This window comes from Pelmatolapia mariae, linkage group LG10_11 (genome assembly GCF_036321145.2).
Source record: "Pelmatolapia mariae isolate MD_Pm_ZW linkage group LG10_11, Pm_UMD_F_2, whole genome shotgun sequence".
NCBI lineage: Eukaryota > Metazoa > Chordata > Actinopteri > Cichliformes > Cichlidae > Pelmatolapia > Pelmatolapia mariae.
Window position 1 is genome coordinate 3,881,689 of NC_086236.1, and position 22,469 is coordinate 3,904,157.

The 22,469-nt window shown below is 41.5% G+C and overlaps 1 protein-coding gene across 6 annotated transcripts in view; it reads right to left on the reverse strand.

The window, feature by feature from the left end:
* Window positions 1-22,469, reverse strand: part of sgcd (sarcoglycan, delta (dystrophin-associated glycoprotein)) — a 423,553-nt gene that overhangs the window by 21,472 nt on the left and 379,612 nt on the right. For all 6 annotated transcript variants that reach the window (XM_063485458.1, XM_063485453.1, XM_063485457.1 and 3 more), the window contains one exon: window positions 11,671-11,743. In XM_063485458.1, coding sequence (XP_063341528.1) covers window positions 11,671-11,743 — 73 coding nt within the window. The remainder of the gene's footprint in view (window positions 1-11,670; window positions 11,744-22,469) is intronic.

The window sequence follows — 22,469 nt, forward strand, 5'->3', positions numbered from 1 at the left end:
ACAAATAACAGCAGGTGGGACTAGACACAAGTGAAAACCATGAAACAAGTAAAATCAGCACAGGATATGAAAAGAAAACTAACCTTCAGAGTAAAACAGAAAACAATCGTAAAGCAAATACCAAACACAGACTAAAGACATTAAAGGCAAAGAAGGATAAAGGTATAAACAGAAAAGACAAGAAAGAGGAAGGAACGGGGAGATACTGAGGGAAATCCAGCGGAAACCGACTTTAAATAATCCAAAGGTCAAAGGCTGTTGCTCGTCCTTGTCCTGTATAAATAAATAAAAATTAATACACCGCAAGACGAAGACGTTTGTTCAGCGTTCAAAGGACCTCAGACATATTCTGTGTCAGTGGAAGGGAGGTTAAAAAAAGAAATCCTCCTCTATTACTCCTTCTAAAGGTCTTCCTCCTCTCTCATCTCCGCTCATTCTCCCAGGTTGCTCCTCGGGGAGTCAGACAATGAAATATTTCTCTCTCTCCGGCTTGTATCCGTATTCATTTCCTCTTCACCACCCCTGCGAATTGAAACTTTGTCTCATGCTCTTTCCCATCTCCTCGCCTCTCGTTCTAATATAAAGTGTTTTTCATATTTAAAAAAAATCCAGACTTAAAACAGAAGCTGTGTGTACAGAACAGATTTCAAAGTGAAGAATGCTTCTTTAATGTAATCCTTCCATCAGGCTGTGGGATATTTATGTACTTCCACTTTATAATAATATATTCCTCTGCCTGTTATTCGTCTTTTGACTCTTACCTTTATTTCCTTGCTGTCGCCTATTACTTTGGCGGCTGCCACCGCCTCATTTCCCCACAGCGATCAATACAGTTTCATCTCGTTCTCTTTCATGTCTTCCATTCCACTTTTGGACATCCTCATTTCCTCTCTCTCCTTTCTTGGCCCTGCTTCATATCTACAACTACAATCAAAGGTTAATAACTCTTCACACTTCCTCCTCATATTGTCTGCCTTCAGATAACGACTGGTATGTTTTTTTTAATGACATCGACTGTAAACTTGCACAGACCGAAGCCTGCAGGCGGCGTCCGCATGCTCCCTGTTGGCTGCGCCTGACTCCTTTGTCCTTGGCCACGGCGCCTTCGCCTGATTAGCTGCCACCGTTTGCAGCAGTCAGAGCTGTTTGGTGTTATAAATATAGTGTAAGCTATGTTGAGTTGGAACGGGCTGCCTTTGTGCTACATAGAAAATCATAGGTTAAATGGCAATCTGGGGCAGTAAGAGTGCTGCTGATTGCTTCGCGGGGCTTTATGATTGGCCACTCGAACACTCTGCTGGAGAGCAGGCCATCCTCTCAATTACCAAGATCAGTGTGAGCAGAAGGTGTGGAGGACAGCGAGGAAGAAGAAAGGAGTGGGTGTGATATTAGAGAGGACAGACAGAGGGGGGAGGAGGAGGGAAAATAAGGGCATGGATGTGCTGTCTTAATTCTTTTCTCTTGGTTGTGATAATGCTCAGATGTGCTAAATGTGCCTGCAGAGGGAGGCCACCTTGAGTCGTGATCTCTTTTGTCATGGCGCTATCTACTGAATAAATATTTCTTTTTGTTGTTGCAGTTTTGTTCTTTTTCAAACTGCTTAGGCTCGGATTAATGAAACGAAAAGAAAGGGTGACATGGGAGGATGAATGAGGGATGAAAGGAGGGAGATCAGAACCTGGTGTGACAGGGAGAGGTGAATGAAGATCGAGGTAATTGAGGCAAGAAGATGAGGATGAGGAGGAGGGGCAGGGTGAGGATGGAGAGAGAAGACGGCAAATGAAAGCGAGGCGAGAGAAGGGAGAGGAGATTGGAGATGGAGAGGAGGGCAGATGGGACATAAGAAGAAGAGAAAGAGCTGAAGGCAGCGTTCATTGAATCTGTGATTTCTTCACAGATCACAGTGGCCAGCTTGGTTTGCAGTGCCGTGACTTCTGCTCTATAATTTCAGTTTCTGCAGCACTGTTGCCTCGTGCTGAAGTACTCTAGAGGACAATAAAAACACGAGACAGAGCGGACGTCCAGATGAAAGTTATTTAATACAAAAGGAACAGGTGATTTTAAAGCACCTTTAAGGTCAAGTCAGTTCATTGTGAACTTTCACACTGAGCCTCAAGCAAGTGTTTAAATCTGTCCAAAGCAGTCTAAAAATAAATCTGTGGGACAGCTTTGGAGTTTGGCCCCTTCTCTTCTATTGGCCCGCACCGCTGTCACATGACTGTTAAGGCTTTTTCTCTTTGCAGCAGCAAAAACGTCTTGAAGTAAGGCTCAAATTCAGGACGTTCACAGAGGAGAGGAAAGTTTTTGTTGTGTGTGGTTATTTATTCTTTCTTCTATAGTTTTGTATCTTAATTTTTTTCCATACGATCTCTTCATGCTCTTCTTCTTTACCTTAAAAGAGGAAAAATCAGCGCACATCGTCACCACCGTGAGGCTGGCGTCTTTCTCAGCACTGATTTTTGTGCCAAGAATTGTGCCAAGGAGATATGTAGTACTTCTAGATTATTGATCAGCTGTTTGTCCTCTATAAGACGTGGTTCTGATTGGATATTATTCCCATTGGTTGTGGTCATGTGACCTATCAGGTGATTTAAGATGGTGCCGCCCTGTGTTTCATTATTTGATGACGAACAGGTGTGCTTCACTTTTAGATGGGATAAAGAAATTGCAGTTCTACAGTGTGTAAACTATTAATCCTCTACACTGTCCTCATCATCCCAACCTATATTTATAAATGGCTGCACCTGGCTTCCTCCCTACATTCATCATTCTACCATCAGCACACGGGGATTGTTACGGCCCTAGTGGGCCCTCCTCTTGAAATTGTGTGGGTGTGGTGTTGTTCTCTCTCCGCCTCCTCCTCTCTTGCTCCTCCTACCCCTCTGTCTCTCTTTCACTCTGCCCTCGCTCCAGGACGCACCTGCTGTTCATTACCCTCATTTAGCAGCTGGACCCAGTCAGGAATCACCTCTCTGAGGTTACATAGGCTGGGGAAGAAGTGTGTGATGTGGGGGTTGGTTTGTTTCTGTGACTCTACACTGTTGTTCTAGGTGTTGGAAAGGACCACGTGTGTCCTGGAGTTGTGGGAGCAGTGGGGAGAGTAGCTGCATGTGAGCAGCGTGGGCTTGTGGGCCTGAACAGCAGCAGCAGTAGAGCTTGCTGCTGCTAGTGACAGGGTGGGCCTGTGGGCCCTTGGAAGTGTCTCCTTCTTTGGTTATTTCCTTTGTTGTTGTGACCTCTTCTTTCTTTTGGTTTTATTGATAAAGCAGCGTTGCCATCTCTTTATGTTAAGATTATCTATAATAAAACCATATTATATGCTAAACACCTCTGTCTGCTTTCCTTTTCATTCTGTTCCAGACCCATTTGTTACTGGTCCCCACACTCACACCCCTAGACCTCCATCGTGGGGACGTAACAGGGATCATCTAATTCTTGGTTTTCCCTCTATAATTCTGAGCCTTTATCTTACAGTACAAAGAACTGACTGACCGTGACCGTTATTAAGAAGTGGTTTAAATAGAAGCGAGGCGAGTTGAATTCAGTTCTATTCAGATTCACTTTCATTTTCAGTTTGTTTTATTAGGTCTAGTTAAAATGATGAATCAGTTAAAAACGAACCTGTTAGTATGGATGCACTGAGCTGATATTTAGATTGGTTTGGATATCGTGACCACGGGCTGATCTATTCAGCTCAGTTCTATGTTGCTCTGGCTTTACTGTGTCACGGATTAGCAGCAGCGCACTGCCAGCAGCTTTTCCTTTACAATATGTTTTTCAGCGAATCACAAACTGTGGTCAGGAGAGTTGACATGACGGCTAACACGCTCCCGTCTGCGTCTCGCTCTCTTGCTTTCGCTGCTGTGATGTTCTGTCTGATGCGTGTTGGAAAGGTTTTACTGCACTTACGGCAGCATAACATGTCATCAGCTTGATATTGTTTAACTTCACCGGTCTCTCCAGCTTCACGCTACACCTAACACGTGTGGTTACAAGAGGAGGTGCAGTCGCAGGGAAAGCAGGCACGGAGAAACTAGCCTCATTTTCAATGGCAGCAGGTGGGCCCTTCTGGCTGTTCCAGAACATACACAGTACAGGAAGACGGATGTAATTCCTCGGATAATTTCTTTACTGGCTTTAATATTTTAAGTATTTATTAGGATTTTTAAAAAACTGTTTAGTATTCAGTATTATTTTGGTTTTACTCGTCTGTCGAAGCCTTTGCTTCATCATTAGTGCGTCTAACGGTGCTAACAACGTTAAAATTATAAAAATGTAATCAATACAGGCAGAAGAAGAGGTCCTGGAGTTACTAGAGGGAACGCTGGGTTCCCGACTGTCTCTAACCTTTTTTTTGTTTCTGTCCATCACCATGGTCTCAGTCTCAGTCCCATTACGTTACCGTGCATGGTGAAGCGTTACAAGATACACGAAGGACCGAGGGACAGATCAGGCTAATGCAAGTCTACCAAAGTTTCCACGAGGACCTTCACGTGTTATTTCATTCAAAGGGGAAAAAGTTCTTCTCACTGATGCTCCCATTTTGTTTCTGTTCTGCTTTTTTGTTCTCTTCCCCTCCCGCATTCACTTTCCTTTATATTGCTTCATACATATATTCCCTTTATCTGTGCTCTCAGTTGGTCGGGATACAAATGAAGCTGCACTTTCAAATTTGCGAGTGCGGGCGAATCACAAAGGCATTCTTCAGATGCAAAGACACATCCTGTTGACAAGGTATTACCACGATGGATGTAACGGTTATGGCTTTGATGAAGAAGCGGCGGCTCTGGCTGGGATGTGTGTCTGGCTGCCCGAAAATGTGTTAGGGGTTAATATGATATCCTGAAATAGGATTTGATTCCTCGATTGCTACCTGCCAAGGAGCTGGGAGAGATTAGGGTAAGATTAGATTTTAGCCATGCACCAACGAGCTCGCTCGCCTTTTTCTGACATAATTGGATAGTTTGGGCCATATTTCCTTCTCAATTGGCTAGTTGTCACCAAAGATGCATCAACAAAGGGGAAGAGGGAAGAAAAACTACGCCTTACTATAGACTCTGTCGTGTTGTGTGGACAGTGACCTGACGACAGGCTTTGGAGTGTCACCTAGGAAACGATGTATTGCATCAGTGATGTAAAAGTATCACTTTCTTATTATTTGAACTAATGATGCAGAAAGGAAGCAGCAGTGATTGATGCTTTCAGTTCATCTCAATGCAAACACCACTGAAATGCTCTTATTAGTTATTTGTCCTTTTCTATTTGACCCCTAAATCCCATCAAAGTCGTCTCCATAGCTTCCCTTCTATCACATAAAGCTCTTTTTATTTCAGTCTGTTCTCTTCAAAATCCCCTTTTGTCTCGTTTTTCTCTTACACGCTCTTTTTTTGTCACTCTATTCGTCTCAGACTTTCGGACAAAAGTGATCCTCTTTCATTTTTTCTATACTGTGTTTTTTCTTAATATCCCCCCCCCTCCCAGTTTCATATACTTTCAAACTCTTTCACTGTCACTCGCGTCTCTTTTGTTCTCACCCCCTCTTATTCTTTAATCTTCACGCTCCATACTTTTGTCACCTCTTTTCTCCCCCTTTTTTTCCTCCAGATTTTCTCATTTTCACTTCACAGTCTTTCTACCGCTGTCCCTCTCATTCAATTCAGATCAAAGAATACCATTGTGCTATATAGATAGAAAGATCATGCATATAACATTTACTGCAACAATATGAACATTTCCCTTCTAAAGAGCACTGCAGTCTGCTTAATGCTGGAAAGTCTGCTGTAGCTGGAGTGCTGCTGTTTTAAGGCCAAACCTTTGTAACTGCTGGGGTCATGGTAGGTTAATCCAGTGGTTGCAAATGGTGTACTGGACCGCCTCGAGGCATGTTGATGCGCCTTGAGGCAAGTCCAAGTATGTTCCTAAAAAGAATAAGTGAATGGAAACCCTGCAGTCATGTGATAAAGAAAGTTTTCACAAGACTCTGCATTTAAGGGGTAAATAACAGCTACATGCTGTTAATCAAATGTAGCTGAACAGCTGATCATCAGGAAGTGTGAGCACCTCTACGAAAGCAGAAGTTTTGGTTGTTTGCAGGTGTGCATTCAGGTGTGCATTACCAAAGCCATAATCTTTAAGTTACCATAATGTTACCATAAATTCAACCCAAAGTCAGACCACAAGTTTGATCACTGTGTATCAAGTGCGATGATGGAGGGGTGATGGTGATGATGCAGCCACAGGACCTGTGGACCGTGCAATGAAATAGTCGCCCACAAACTCCTCTGTATAGAAAAAGTTAAACTAAAGCTTGTTTGAAAGAGGTCACGCAGCAGGACAATGATCCCAAGAACAGCAGGAAATCTGCAGCAGAACTTTTGATGAAGAAAGAAGAGAATCAAGGTGTTACAATGGCCCAGCCAAAGTCCAGAGCTCAACCTGATTGAAAGGAACTAAATGAACACTATAAAGAAGAGTGGCCCAAAATCTCTCCACGATGATTCACATTTCACTTTGTGGGTTTAGGGTAAAGTAAAGATCCAAATATATTTTTATCATCTCAAAAACAAAAGGACTTTAACACTAAAAGGTATGTAAGAGTGTTTCTCTGAAGGATACATTTTATAGTTTCTGAAACTGTTTGTTTGGCATGTAGTTAAAAATGCCACCCACTGCTAAATGGTGTCTGCATGAACAGGTGGATGTTGAGAGGTTAATAAGCGAAGAAAGCAGATCACATTCTTGTCTGTTGACAGCATTATCTAAGCTACATCTTTTATTGCTTCAGCTGGACTGAGGTATTAACAGCTCTAAGTGTAAGTGCATCATCTCCTCTCCTGAAGAAGTTGGCCAAGGCTTAGATGGTGACAAGCAAGCTGAGGAGGTAAATGGAAACCAAACAGTTTTTTTTCGGAGAGAAATCTCTTCTACTTCAAAAAAGCACTGGATCTGAACCAAAGACTGTTATTTGCTTTCTGTCTGATAAGGTGGAAGAAGACAAAGTATATGCTAAAACAGGACTGTCAGAAATGACTACTCGTTGGAACTGTTTATAGACAAGTATTTTAACACACCATGTATTGTCTTTTGGGCTTTAGCCTAAACGTAGTTCCAATGAAGGAAAATCTTAATGCTTCAATTGACCATGAATTTTTTGACTTTTCAAACAAGGTCCAAAAAGGAAATGTTGGATGAGTTTGGTGTGGAAGAACTTGATTGACCTACATAGAGCCCTGATCTCAACCCCATCAGACACCGTTGGGATGAACTAGAACAGAGATTGTGAGTGTCCCACATTGGTGTCTGACCTCAGAAATGCTCTTCTGGATGAATGGGCAAACATTTCCACAGACACTTTAAAATCTTGTAGAAAGCCTTCCCGGGAGAGTGGAAGCTGTTGTAGCTGCTCAAGGCTCAATTTAGAATGGGATGTCGTAAATGCTCCTGTAGGTGTAATGTGTAGATAGGCTCACCCAATACTGCTGTCTATATAGTGCATGTGATAAAGCAAAATAAACATGGCCCAACTGTCCTGCTGCCTGGGTTAATCTATGGGATGCCATTAGGTTATTTCGTTTAGGTTGTTTTGCATGGCCAGAACAGTTAAACATGTTACATATAGAGTAAAGAAATGGTCCACTTACAACCAAAATTCAGTGTATCGAAGTAAGAATCAAAGTTTAGGTAGCAGCATTACAAAAAGAAAGTTCTCGTCCTTTGTGTCCTTTGCTGCAGTGCAAAAACAACACGCTACTTCAAGTATTGAGGAAAAATGTCGGTAAAAGCTCAAAACCAAGGACACCTTGACAGAAGACCTGTGCTGCTAAAACGCATTGGGTAGATGGAGCCAAATAAAATGAGGAAGTACTGCCAAGTTGCTTTTTCACTTTTGGGAATGATATGGAAAGCTACACGATGTACAATACCAATGAAAGCAGTGAGCTTTATTTGTAGAAAATAATTAAGTAATTGACCAGGTTGCAACAACGAGAAACACCACACTGAACACATTTTGCAAAACGTACAGCACCAGGGTTTGTTTGAAACAGCTGTTCTGATTCAGTCACAGTAAAAACAGCACGGCAACATCCTCACGAGTATGACAAACTGGTGGTTGACTGCATTGAGTGTACAAGACTATCAACCTATGGATGACTAGTTTGATGGCAAGCCAATTGCACAGGTTGCCCGGTGGGAGGTAGCATGCCTCCAAACAATCCTGGTCCAACTTGGACTGAGTACAATCACTCTCAGACAGATTAGTGAAGGTTTGCAAAACTTTGCCAGACAGATTGCCAACTGGCTGGATTCAGTTCATGTGAATTTCTGTTTAATGCGAATTTCTGTGTATGCAGACAGCAACAGATTTGCAACAGATGGGAACAGATGAGTGATTTATAACAGTTAATTGGCAGATTACAGATTGCTTTTAACTGCCAATTTGACCAATTACAAACTGATAGTGGACTGACTCCAACCTATTGTTGTTTTGACTGTTGCAATACACCAGACTTGCTTTGACCTGGTTCTCATCTTCATAGCAGCTGTTTCAAAGACAATGAGAGCGAAGTTCATTGCACACAGGTGCCATTGTCTCCAACCACTGTTTTCTGGATTACGACTGTAGACATAGGGCATTAGGGGATTGACTTTTTGCCTTTAAAAAAGAAAGATGCTTTCTATATATCTATAAGTCTGTACTGAGTGTGTCTAGCAGGGCTGGAAGTTAAACTTGTTTACATTATGAGCTACCTTGCATAAAAAACTGCTCTGATGGATCTATAATTAATAATGTAAGCATATGGACGCGCTGAGAAAACTGCAATGTTTTTATCGTGGCGCTCTAAAAAACAGCAACTGAGTTTCTATATCTGTTTGATTAAAGACAAACACAACTTGGTCTGGAAGGTTAAAATTACATTTTCCTTTGGGGGAAAACTACTTTGTGGAGGTCAGCATACTTCCTGACACCCTCAGTCTCTGGACAGCAGCACACTGTTTCCTTAATCAGGCCTTAATCAGGGTCATAACTTTACAGATATTTCTAATACACCTTTAAATCTATCTGATTTAGGAATTTAAATTAGTTTTGACTGTAATGTCCTCTTCTCTACGCACATTAAAAATAAATGAAGCAGGGCCAGAAACTTCTACTCAGCTTGTGCATTACTAATGGGATGGAAACGCCACAAGGCATTCTAGGTCTGTTGCTGTTTACATTATACCTAGTGAGTAATGACCTTTTTTGTTTTTTAAATGTAGTTTTATATAAACTTTGCCTGGTGAAGCACCTCCTCGATAAGCTGTGGCATCACCCAGGAGGATACACACAGAGAAACAGACACCTAAATAGCCTCTGGTTTACAGAATTACAAACGATCTTCTTGGGCGGACACGAATGAGAAGTGAAAAAGTCTCTGTATTTCAGTAAAGGCAAATAAGACTCACTTTTCCATCAAAACATACCCATCAAACACACCCACCCACACACTCGCAGCGTTTCCCAGTTGTTCTGGTTGATTAGCGTTCTGCTACTGTAGGGTGTACGTGGGTGGATCTGTGATGGGAAGTGGAGCAAATTTAATGGTTGCAATAGGAGAGTGAGAAAGACATCAATCAGTTTCTACACACCCCGTCAGTCCTGAGGAGAGGTCTAATCAGGTAAAACAGGTGAACAAACATTATTAATAAACAAGAGCTCAACAGAAAAAGGCTACCCCCGCTGACCAGTATTAATCTTTCCCACGCCTTGACTGTGTGGACGTTATCTCTTCTTGTTCCAACTTTTGTTTTTCCTTTTTCCCTTCGCAGACATCCCTACGTCCCGTTATCCACCATCACACCAGGCATCCGTCTCGCTCACTTTCTGCTCTGATTGACTGTCATCACATCTGACAGCACAGACGGGAGAAAGATGATAAACAAGACGTTTACACCACGGAGACATCCACGCCTCACACACATGCAAACACACACCATGTACACCGTGGAGAGGAACGACGAAGTACGGAGCCACACACTCAGTCTGAGCTGAATTTGACTGATAGCTGATAACCTAAAGCTGTTCTACCTCAAAATCTTTCATCATCGTCATCATCTGGCTTTAAGTGGTTTATTCTGAACATGTTCACTGTGGTAAAGCAAACATTGCTTTGTAGTTTGAGAGTGTGGTGTGTGGTGGGGGCGAAATTTTACAAGGGAGGGACCTGCGAGGCAGAATTAATCAGGATTTTCTTTGGGGAAAAATGTCAGGGAACTGGTACTGTCATGTGAGCGAGTGTGTGGCGATCAGTGTGAACTCGCATGAAGGACGTCAAAATCACAGTTTCATTTAAATGCGGGTAAAAAGGCGAAGGAAACAAAAACCCGAAAACAATAATGGAGCCGAACAGGAACAAACCGACAACTGGAGAGTCACACACCATGAGAGAGGACCCGACATGAACACAGGAGGAGATTAGGGCAGAGTGGACACACCTGGAGTACACAGCTGAACAGACTCATCACTGATGAGACAGAGGACGTGAAACTGAACCTGAATCAAAATTATACAGGAAGTGACTAGCTCAGAGACTAAGACTAAGACACTTGTCAGAACAGACGGGGAAAACAGAAAATGATGGTGACAGAACACAGGGACACGACTGGGACATGAGTTCATATAGGTGATACGAATCACAGAGACGAGATTAGGGCAGACTGGAAACGAAGGGGAACTAACATGAACAAGAACCAAGACATATACATAACAAAAGTCAGGGTTTCAAGACCTTGAAAATATCTCATTCCAGATAACCAAACCAAAAATCCAGAACAGGCTTCAAATACTGCGTCAGAGACCCAGGACCATGACAGGCATCGGTAAACCTCCAAGAATTAATGTCAGAGAATGGAGAATGTCAGGGAACTAGTACTAGTATACCGCCAAGATTTAACCAGTTTTTATTAAAAAATGGAATATTCCCCCAGAATAATCATATTAGCTGTTTTAATTTTTATTGTTGTACCACTTAAGTACTGCAGTAAAACAACTCACAAGTGCCTTAATCCTGCATTCTCTTTAATGGCCTGAAGGGGGCGACTTTTCTAGTTGCAAAAGAAGCCTGATTGTATAGAAGTCTGTGTGGAAAAGGCTCTCAGCTCCTTTTAACTGTTATGTGAATAAAAACCTCGTGTTTTGTGACATGTTTGTGGTCTCGGTTATACTCTGAAGTCTTACTGAATACGAGAGGGTGATAATTTTTGCAACTTATTGGTATTATTAAAGTCAGAAAGGGCATCAAAGCAGCGTAATCTTTACGCTCCTGCCATAGGAGTGCAGTTGAAGTGTACCTCAGTTTGTCAATCAGATTCACCTCTCACTCCACCCCCCGATTTCAATTAGGCCAATTTTTGTTTGTCCCCCCCCACACACACACACACACACACCCCGGAGAGTAAAAAGGAAACTGTAGGAATCAAATGCTTTTCCATTAATTAATTCCCATAAATTAATTCGTACCATCTGTGCGGTGTACCGATGTGAGTGATTGATCTGGTTTTCTGTGAGCACTTTATTACGTTGCATTTCACTACACTGCTGCAGTATTTGTGAACTTTGATGTGAACTCGGGGTACATCTGTTCATGTATTGCATGAGACCGAGTGCTTGCCGTGTGCCGTGGAAAGACTCACCGCAGCTCTTTGAACGGCTCAGCTCTGACATGCGGCGTCTCCACTGATTTGCTGAACACGGCTCCTTCGGCCCCTGAAATCACAAAACACAGAATCAAACCACAAACCCCTCCTGTCCGATCAATGGACATAATCTCCAACACTCTGCTGATCTATACGGCTCCAGTCAGAGGCACAGCGGCCCTCAGCTCGGCTCGCATCACTGATATAGTAGACACACACACGGATACACACATTTGAGATGAAAAAAAGAAGAAGCAACAATCGGGGCAAATAATAATGTAAAAATAAGCTTTGTTTGCTGTTTAGATGTCTTCAGTTTTTGTTCATCACCTCCTCTAAGCTGTGAAATGACTCTCAGTAAGAGAAAGAAGCAACTGCTCTTGTTTCATGAAGGAACCCAGTGTGTGTGTTTCAGACATCAACATTACTGAAAAAAGAGAAAACACAAGAGACTGTTACCCAGAAATGAAGTCCCCTCCAAAGTCGAAACTTTATTAATAACCCACAATTTCACTGTTCTCAGAACTCATATATACTTCCCTCTATCTTTAGACTCACTGTTTGGAAAAGCAAAAATAATCTTATTGGTGTAAAGTTCAGTAGTTCTGCAGAGAGCTGTGGTTCCCAAATGACATGCCAATAAAAAAAAACAACTTCAACTTACAACTGCACAAAAAGTTGTAAATGATTTACACACACACATTTCCCCTAACAAACCACCAGTGCAGACAAACTAAGGACCAGCTTAAGAGAAAAGCTGCTGGTCTTGTGGTTTCACCCAAACTGGACACGCCAACAGCACTCAGTCCCAGTTTACCATCTACTGGAAGGTGTTGGCTAATGCTAACATGTTGCTTAGCACACACCTGGACCTCTTCTTTCAAACATCTCAAGTCTTAAACTCAAACATGTCTGCCCCTGGCTCTGATTCTACTGGACGTCACTTCCTGTTTAAAGGGAGTTCTTCCTCCCCACCATTGCCGAGCACTGCTCGTAATGGATTGGTGGTTCGTTGGGGTTCTTTTTCTTTGATGTACAATATAAACATCTTACTACACTCGGATCTTAATTGGACATAGCAAGAGGGATTGTTGGACTGAGGGAAGGATTTTGCTCAGATAATGTGCTTAACAGACTTTGTTTTGGTATAAAATGCTTTGAACAGGTTCCGAATTGTGGTGATAACATGAACTACAAAGAAGTGTGATTGCCAAGCTTCTCCTGGGTACCAAGAACATAGGAAGTATTATCTAAATCTTCCATCTGAGCCTGAGAAACACTGGTCTCAACATCTTTTATGTAACACTGACAAGGCTTTTGTAAGATGGGAATGATGCCAGCTCTTATTCTTGACTCCAGGCTGTTTCTTATGTTAGACTCCTGAAGAACTGAGAAAAACATAAATGTGATTTTTGTTTTCTGATTTTCTTTGGATGGACAAAAAGAACACCGATATGTGGATTCACACTCACGTCATAGAAATGCAAAAAGTTAGTCGTGTAATAAAAACGACAGCCTAAACGAGGCCATCAGCTAAGCCATATTTCGGTTGTTTTTGACATTCTGAGTTCCTAAATCTCCTGCATATGACTTATAGTGCAGTGCTTGATCGTGACAAAGTGTAAGTGCTAAAATACAAAGTAATGCTCAGGTGGTCCTCAACCCTGGGCCCTGATCGATCGTAGCACCAATATAGCAGCAGCAGTGGGTCGTGTAAACTGGAGCATTCAGGGACATCAAATCAACCAAGCATCAGGTGCAGATCAATGGGCATGACTAAATACATTTCAAAACATTTTGACACGCTTCTGGAACCCCAAACACTCCTCGCTGTGAGACACGCTTTTCTGTTTTAAGTACCACGACAGATGAGGACTAAAAGAAAAAAATTCCAATTATGTGAGATACAATATTTGCAGACATTTAACCTCAATTCAGAGTGATGGAGTGTGTTTGTACAGGTGAAGCCAGCGTCCCTCTCAACACGTCAAATCTTTGACATTTTTATTATGAGACTGTCAAACCTACAAGAGACCAAAAGGTAACAGTTGATGACAGATACAGTACTGGAGCCACATTCTGCTTCCTCCTCCTTTTCTGACTCTGAGGAAGACCATCATTTACAAAATGAACACCATGTTCATCAAGTTCAATAAAACACAAGACTTATGACTGAGACCAGAAAGTCATCAGGAAAATGTTGTTGTTTCCAGTTCAAAGCAGTCCGGCCATTCTCCTCTGACCTCTGACATCAACAGGACATTTTCTCCTAGAGAACCTCCGCTCGCCGGGTATCTTCTCCTTTTCAGACCATTCTCCATAAATCCCAGAGATGGTAGTGTTTGTGCCAGACAGGGATCTACTGAGATTTTCAAACACCCATGCCACCTTTCAAAGTCTCTTAAATCTTTCTCACTCTGACGCTCGGTTTGAACTTTAGCAGGTTGTCTTGATCACGTCTGCATGCATAAATTCATGAGCTGCTGCCAAGTGAGTGGCTGATAATTGCTTCAAAGAGCAGTTGAAAAGGTGTGCCTAATAAATTGGCTGGTAAATGTATATGACTTTAATGTCAATTTTTTTGCTTCTTTGTCCTCATGAACATAAACAAGGAGCATAAAACAGCTCAAGTATATCAAATGAAGGGTTTCGTTATTTAAATAATTAACCATGAAATTAAATATACTTGGTATAAATCAATGTATACCCATAAAGTAGGTTTCATTTGTACGGTTTCCTTACATTTACTGTTTTTAACAAATCTATATACCGTATTTTCCGGACTAAAAGGCGCACCGGATTATAAGGTGCATTAAGCAAAACAAAACAGATAAGTCAAACTTCACTCAACTCCTTCTTGCTTCCTCCACTTCCGTACCATTGATTCGTTAATGTTGAATTCTCTGGCAGCTGCTCTATTCCCATGTTGTTGCAGTATATTAATAACTAACCTCGTATTGTGGATGGATTATCTCAGTTGTTCTCCTGAATGAAGTTTGGTCCGTTTACAACATCCTACGTTGCGACTGCATTTGTCCCTAACCATCGGGAACTCTCACGTTAATGAGTGGAAAAAAGTTAGCGTTCATCCTCCAGCTTCACTGTGTTTATGTTATGCTAACATAGCTGTGTAGCTAGCGATCACATAGCACATCATTATATAGCAGCTAGCCCAACTTCAGTAACCCTACAAACGTCACTGCTATTTAGTTTTCTGTCTTCATTTATGTTGGAAGTGATAGCAGAGCTGTACATCTTAATTTTTTCAGAAATCTCTCCGTCAGAACATGCTATATCATGTTTTAATGGAAGCTAGCAAGCTAACTTCCTGCTAACTTCTAACTCTGTTAAATTTCATAAATCCTGTTTGCATGGATGCCTGCATGTTAAACTTAATTGTTACACCTGGTAGAGGTGTAACATTTTATTAAAGATGAAAGAATTTAGACAGTTTAACTCTCAGTGATGCCGCAGTGTTCGTTTGACTTTGGGACCTGAAGCAGACGGAGTTTTGGACCCAGATTACTCAGAGTCTGCGAGGCTCCTGACTACGATAGCTGTAATGCTCTGACAATCCATCAAGCGGTGCGGCTTCGTAGCTTATCAAAGTCGTACAAAAACATTTTTTGACAGATTTTTTTGAGCCCGTCTACCACATAAAATCGGTTCGAGGTCAGTAAGCACAACCAGAATTCATACATAAGGCGCACCGGATTATAAGCCGCACTGTCGATTTTTGAGAAAATTAAAGGATTTTAAGTGTGCCGCGGATTAGTGAGCATTTTGGGCATAAATATTTGAGTGTACACTGGCATTCTTTTATATACAGAAAGAAACCATTTCTTAGTAAATATAAAGAATATGTGCTGCTAATGTTGGTAGAAACAAAGTGCAACACTAGTTTTGAAGCTACTGAAAGTCTTTAACGGCACACTCACCTGTACAGAAACAGATTAGTTTGTTCGACGTGTATTTTTTATTTAAAAGGCATTTAATGCACAAAATTCCCCGATGTCTGGATGTTTACACTCCTGGTCCTTCGAGGACCTTTTTCATTACGCAGATCAACCTGTCAGCCATTCAGGTAAATAAAATCTGTTTACACAAAGTGGTGCTCCAGCTCGGCCTTATGGGATGGATGACTCTCCTCTTAATCGCTGCTACAGGTGGAGTCGCTTCTGTTCTGCTTTGGTTTTCACCCAAACGGGCGGCGGTTGTCACGACAAGATCAGCAGCATCGGATGTTTCACTTTGTGTGTCAATATATTTTACAATATTTCAGTCCACGCTGGAAATAAATGGGAACAAGTGCTTTATTCTTTTCAATCTGCATTTTAAAAACTGTAATTTCTCTGTTTTTTTCATGTGAAACTGAAGGTTAGAGAAAGACAAATAACTATTTCCAGCAGCCCATGAAAGCTCTAGTGACTTTTAAAAACCTCCTGCTCAGTCAGTTAGAGACGCAGCACGTAGATGTAAAGTGAAGTGGAAGCCTCGGTGCATGTCACCCCTCCCTCTACTCTTTCCAGCAGAGAAGTGAGTGAAGATAAAACAGAAGCCTCACATTAGAAATCCCAGCTCTCATTTGGAATAAAAAGAACAAAAAGCTCTTTGCCTTGCTGCCGGCTGTCACTCTGCTTTAACGCACTAGTTTAAAGGATAAAACCAGTGCCACTTTATTCTAATTCCACCACCTTTATTAGCCCATAACTCATTTAAAAAGTTCAAATTGTACAGACATTTTTTAAAACTCTTTTTCTATTATCAAATCGCCCAGATGTCTGGAGCTGCCGTTTTATTTGCAGTTGAATCATTTTTTAAAAGAAGATAACTTTTATGTTCCTCAACAAAGATTCTCCTGGATAACTGCTTTTAGAAAAGGCAGTTTTAGAGACACCGTTTCCTAGAAGTGAAGGTGTATTTTTTATTAACATATTTTGGTGGATTATCTTTCTATATAGTTCATCTTTAGCGTTCTATTATATCTTAGTGTTTGTGTGTCCTTCAGAAGTTGTCAGCTTCTGTTTCAAACATACTTTCACATTTACATGCAGTTATTCCCATTCTGTTCCCTCAGCCTCTGCTGTCTTTTCTGGGTTTTTTCCCTCTTTCTGTGCCAAGTTTGTATGTTTGAGTCTTGGTCTCACTGTTAGTTATTTCCTGTTTTATTTTGTTGGTCTATTATTACTCTCACTTTGTATTTCGTTCTGCTTCCCTTGTCTTATCTTCTGGGTTTAGTATCAGCTGCCCTCCCACCTGTTTCCTCTCGCCATCGTTGCTGTCTCCGTCTCCACTGGTCCGGTGTCATGTCCTCGCTCATCATTGTACGTTCCTGGTTTCCCTTGGAGATTTCAGCTGATCGTCATGTGTTTTGTACTTTCTGTTTTACCCTTTTGAATGACCAACATTAAAGCTGAGTTTAAGTTCCTTTCTGCCTCCTGAGTCCTGCGTCTCGGTCTCTGTCTGCCACATAGCCACTTCATAACAAAAGTAGAAACAGCTGAGATCCAAGAATGTGTCATTTTAAGAATGGTTGTGAATAAAAAAAATACAAAGTAATTTTGTAAAGTGATTTAAAATCTGAAAATAAAACAATGGAAGAAAACTGTTGCTAAATTTATTCACAGCAGAGTTTCATGACCTCCAATTCTTCCATGTCGGTTGGGGCTGAATCACATACAACTAAGTCCTTGTAATTGGTCCTGCGCGTATTTCTAACAGTGTCACTGCCTGCCTAGTCTAGTCCAGTCTTGCTTCAGTTTCCCCGTCGAAAGCCGGTAAAAAACATGGCAGCAAGGCTCCCCACAAAACCTTATTCAAGTTCAGTTTTATTTACACAGCACCATATCACAACAGTCACGTCAAGGTGCTTTATATTTTAAGGTTAAGTCTAAGTAATGGAGAGAAGTTATATTACAATAATACAGAGAAAACCCCAACAATCAGATGACCCCCTATGCACAAAGACTTGGCGACGGTGGGAAGGAAAAACTCCCTTTTAACAGGAAGAAACCTCCAGTAGAACTAGGCTCAGATAGGAGCAGCCATCTGCCATGACTGTCTTCCTCTGCCAAGATTAAGACCGGAAAAAAGACACTGTGGAAGAGAGCCAGAAGTGCATTAGAGCTACAGAATCCAGTGTAATAATTTATTGTAGAATGTAAATCTGCATTTACATCCTTATATTCAACGTTCATCAAACTGAACGTTGAATATGAGTTAAAACAATCAAATTTCAGAATCCGTCCTAAAATCTGAAATAAGTTGGTGTGGAAGCTCTTCATGCTCCCAGTAAACACCACGCACTGTCACAGCAGATATTATATTTGTGCCTCGCTGATATTATTGGTATTCTGTAGTGGGAACACTTTTTTTCAGGCAGAAGAGTGTGACGACTCCATTCGTGTGCACCTCCATGAATAAGACTTGATTTATCTGATTTTTCTGGTCACAAGCGCCGCATGAATTCTGAGCAGACAGGAGCAATACGTCACAGCGCTGACATGTTCACGGGCCGGCGTGGGAGGGGTTGAATGGGAAAATAAATGAAGCCATTAAAGATTAATGTGGCCGTGCGAGCAGCTGCGTGTCCATGTGTGGCCATGTATATGTGTGTCTGTGTGTGCGTGGAGGTGTTTATGAGGGAGCAGTCAGACCAGGGGCAGATACCATCATCTGTGTCTTGAAGTGTCTCGGAGGTGATGAAATACAGAGACATGCGAGGCCCAGAAGATGCTCCCTCCAGGAATAATTCCAGTGATTGGTGGCCGTTGTGGACTACACATGAGCAACAATAACGCTACACCAAAGTCCTGAATTTATCTTCAAGAATTTATGTGAATAATGCAAAATAAGCTGTACACATTTTTCACATGCTGAAAAACTTCTGTGTGTTCTTGTACTAACTGATATATTTGTTTTTCACCAGCCGATCAAACTTAGTTTCAGGGTAACAACAACTACGCTGATAATAACACAAACAAAAGGAGCAAAGCACTTGTCTTCACCGGAGAGACTTGAAGTGGATGCCAAGTAGAAATTTCGCTATTTGGCCAAGGGTGTCAATTAAAAACTATTTTGCTGGTAGAAAGCCAATGATGTCAATCCACAACAACAGTCACCTTAATGTGTTTTATATTGTAAGGTCAGGAGCCTACAATAATGCAAAGAAACACCCAACAATCAGAGGACCCCCCTATGAGCAAGCACCAGGTGACAGTGGGAAGGAAAAACTCCCTTTCAACAGGAAGAAACCTCCTGCAGAACAAGGCCAGAGCCAATTAAAGCACCTATCTTTCACAGACAAGGATAGCTACTCATTAATGCTAATGTACAAATAACACAAGGTGTAGAACTGGAGCACAGATGTGCAACAAAGCAACCAGAAAGACATATTCTTAATCAGACAGTTTCATTAAAAATATACTACAGATGCACAAACACCACAAACCTGATGGAGAAGTCCAGTTTGGTGGTTTCTATTAGCTGAGCTCGAGTCTTGCAGAGAGCTAAAAGGGCCCAGCTTCATTCAAAGTGACTGACAGCTGATAATGCAAATTTCAAGCCTCAACACAAATTGAAACAGGTTAGCGACACCAAAGTTTAACCACAGTCCAGCTGGTACACAGGTGAAAATAAGCAATAGAGACCAAAACCGTCACAGTGTTCAGATTTTTAATGTCTACGGGGATTCACTCACTCTTGCATTGGTTAGAGGACCTGGAGTTTTGGGGCTTCATTTTGGAGCCACACATGTTGATGTGAGATTTGATGTCACCATGCCTCAACGTGTCGGATTTTGCCATTGTTCTTTGATCTTTTGAAGAATATTTTCTTTATTCTGTCGCCTCTCTATCAGCAATATAAGTCTTGAGTTGCATGCATCTTCCAGACGTCCATCAACCATCTATCAACCGGGTGCACTGTCCTATCACCAGCCTTTATTGGAACTACCCTCTAGGAAGATGCTTTTAATGGTCTGAGTCAAATGGCCAAAACTTGTCTTGATGGCAGATGGTAAGGGGTAAGATGCTTCAGATACAGTATTCAGAGAAAAGTTGATTTAACATTGTGGCCTTCACTAGAACTGTGAGCTTCACCCTCAGAAAAAGGTGTCCAGTAATAGTCCCTACAGACATCTACATCTACACACCCCTAGGGCCAATACTGGACCTCAAGACAATTATGTGTATTTTTTGAAGGTCCTAAAGATACATACAGGTTTGCAAGAACTAAAAGGGTCATATTTGCAACTTTATTTTGGATTGTAGGTCCAGTATCTGTTCCGCTAAAACAAATTAATTAAAATATGAGTTTTACTCTTAGTTTTGAAGGTCTTGACATTTCCTTATTTATTCAAGTTAAACGAAGAGCAGGTTTCTTTTCTGTGGGTTTTCTTCTGCATCTGTCGTGTTTATCGGTAGCATGGTGGTGCAGTAGTAGGGCATGTGTTAGCCTTCCTGAGGTCTGGTAACATTAGCATTTGTTGCAGATATTAGGATAATACCTATATGCACCATACATTACATGAAAGTACAAAATAGTCATTAGAAGTTCAAGACTGGTGCGAGTAAATGCCCACTGTCAGGGGTGCAATGTCAGTACATTACAAAGCATTGCCCCAGTCACAAGTGTGTACTCCTAAGTTACTGAATGTTAGTAAATGAGCTCCTCACTCTGTCTCTGAGGCTGAGCACAGACACCCTTTGTGGTCATATATTTAGCAGTAAATATACAGGTTAGCCTTCAACGTCAGCTCTCTTTCCATGACAACAGGTAGCAGGTATAGCATCTACATCTCTTCAGATGGCACTGATAGATTCTGCGGGTGCTGAGACAAATCCCAGAAAGCTCCCGGGGTTTCTAGTTAGTTGCTCAAACTCAAATGAACATAAACAGAAAGAGAGCGACAGATGTGTCCCCAAATCTGCCACAATTCCCTGTGGGTGGAAAAAATATGCCACTAATGCACAATAAAAAATGCACAATTTGAATTTAAACTATCTTCACTTTATGGCCATGGCCATGCAACACCAATATACAGTGCTGGGTTTGATACAGGGTTTGATCTTCCATGAAATTTAATGTCACTTTCTTCCATGCACACACCTGCTGCTCACACAGTAAGTCGCTAACGTATATGTTCATCATAAGAAGTGCATGTACATGATAATTATAGGAAACAGACAAAGCCCTGCTGGATGTAATTAACCAGCAGTTACACATTCATCTTTCAATTCAATCTCATCTAATTTGCACGCACAACTAACAACTGATTAGATGATAACAGCCACGTGGGATCTGTAACCTTTCAAAGAAAGCCACACACACCCACACCCACATACAGATCCATAAAATACTGCTGGTGAAAGCTCAGCAAATCTTTGCTGCTGTTCCAGTTTTTTAACCATGAAATTATGACCGCTGACTGGACGTCCAACTGCATGAAACCCACTCTCATCCTGTCAGAGAAAATTCTGCTCTGACGGCGTTGGATAAAACCGATTTGTGATGTTCAGTGCACTGCGTAGTGATTTTGAGATGAAGTGTTGTAATTTACTTTCCTGGTACACCCAATTTCCCTCAATCTGTCTCGAACACCTCTGCTGCAACTGGTGATTGCCTACATTTCCCAGAATGAGTCTGAAAGCTGAGAGAAAGTGTTTGTTATCTGGATGTGTAGAGAGACAAATGAGAGTGGTAACTGATTCGAAAGCACTGAAAATGTGAATAAGAGCGTGATGACAGGGTTTAAAAAGCCCAGTTATCAAAATAACAAAGTGCAACATATAATTTAATACAGCATACTAAACACAAAACCAGGGAATAAAAATCCTGCTAACCATTTCAAGTATATGGCAATGCTAATGCAAGCTAATTCAAGAGGCAATGCTAATGCAAGAGGCGCTTACCGCTAAGCTAATTTTAAAATTTTCAACTGTGGAGGCAAAAAAATCTGGTTGGGTTTTATATAAAGTCTGTGTTTTGTTTTTATTTACCACTCCTACCAGGTTTTTCAGTGGCATTTACTACGCTACGACTCATAACGACCCAGGAACAAGTGTTTGGTAGTTAATGCTAGCTAATTAGCTCTGATGACTACTTTGACACTTTAGCTCCCACATGGCAACACTGCTTACCCATTCAGCGTGTTTCTACTGTAAAGTCCTGGGGGCAGTGAAAGGAGAAGGACTACGGTGGCCCTGAGAAGTCAAGTGCACTGCAACTTAAGAAAGCAACAGCAAATAGCAACAGCAGAAATACTAGAAAAGCACGCCAAACAAGACGGAGGTTGGAAAAACGCAACAGCTGCTAAAGCTAAAAAACCTTTTAAAAAGATGTCAAAAAACAAAGCAGATCTGTGTTTTGGGGATAGCAGCTGCGGAAGTCACAAGCTAACGGTAAACGGCTAATAGCAAACATTTATTTACAGTATTATATGAATCTTGTGATTAAATCTTTTTCTCCCTCACAATACAGATGAACCTTTTGCTTCTTTTAAGCGCGTCTCAGTGCAATTGTTTGCATATTTGGTTTACCTGACTATCATAGCTGGTCTGTCAGGTTATTGCGCCCCCAAAACACTACTATTAGATTTTGTGTTTTTTCCCCTCTTTCCTTTCGGTTTTATTCAGCTTCCATTGCGTCTTCTGTGCTTTTGCAGAATTTTTCTGCAAACTGGAAAACACTGCAGGGCTCTGGCAGTGAATCAGCTGTTTTGAACATCTTAAATCATGCGGTTGGTGCTGCATGTGAGAAAAAGCCCAAAACTTGAAGTTTGTTCATGATCTTTATTT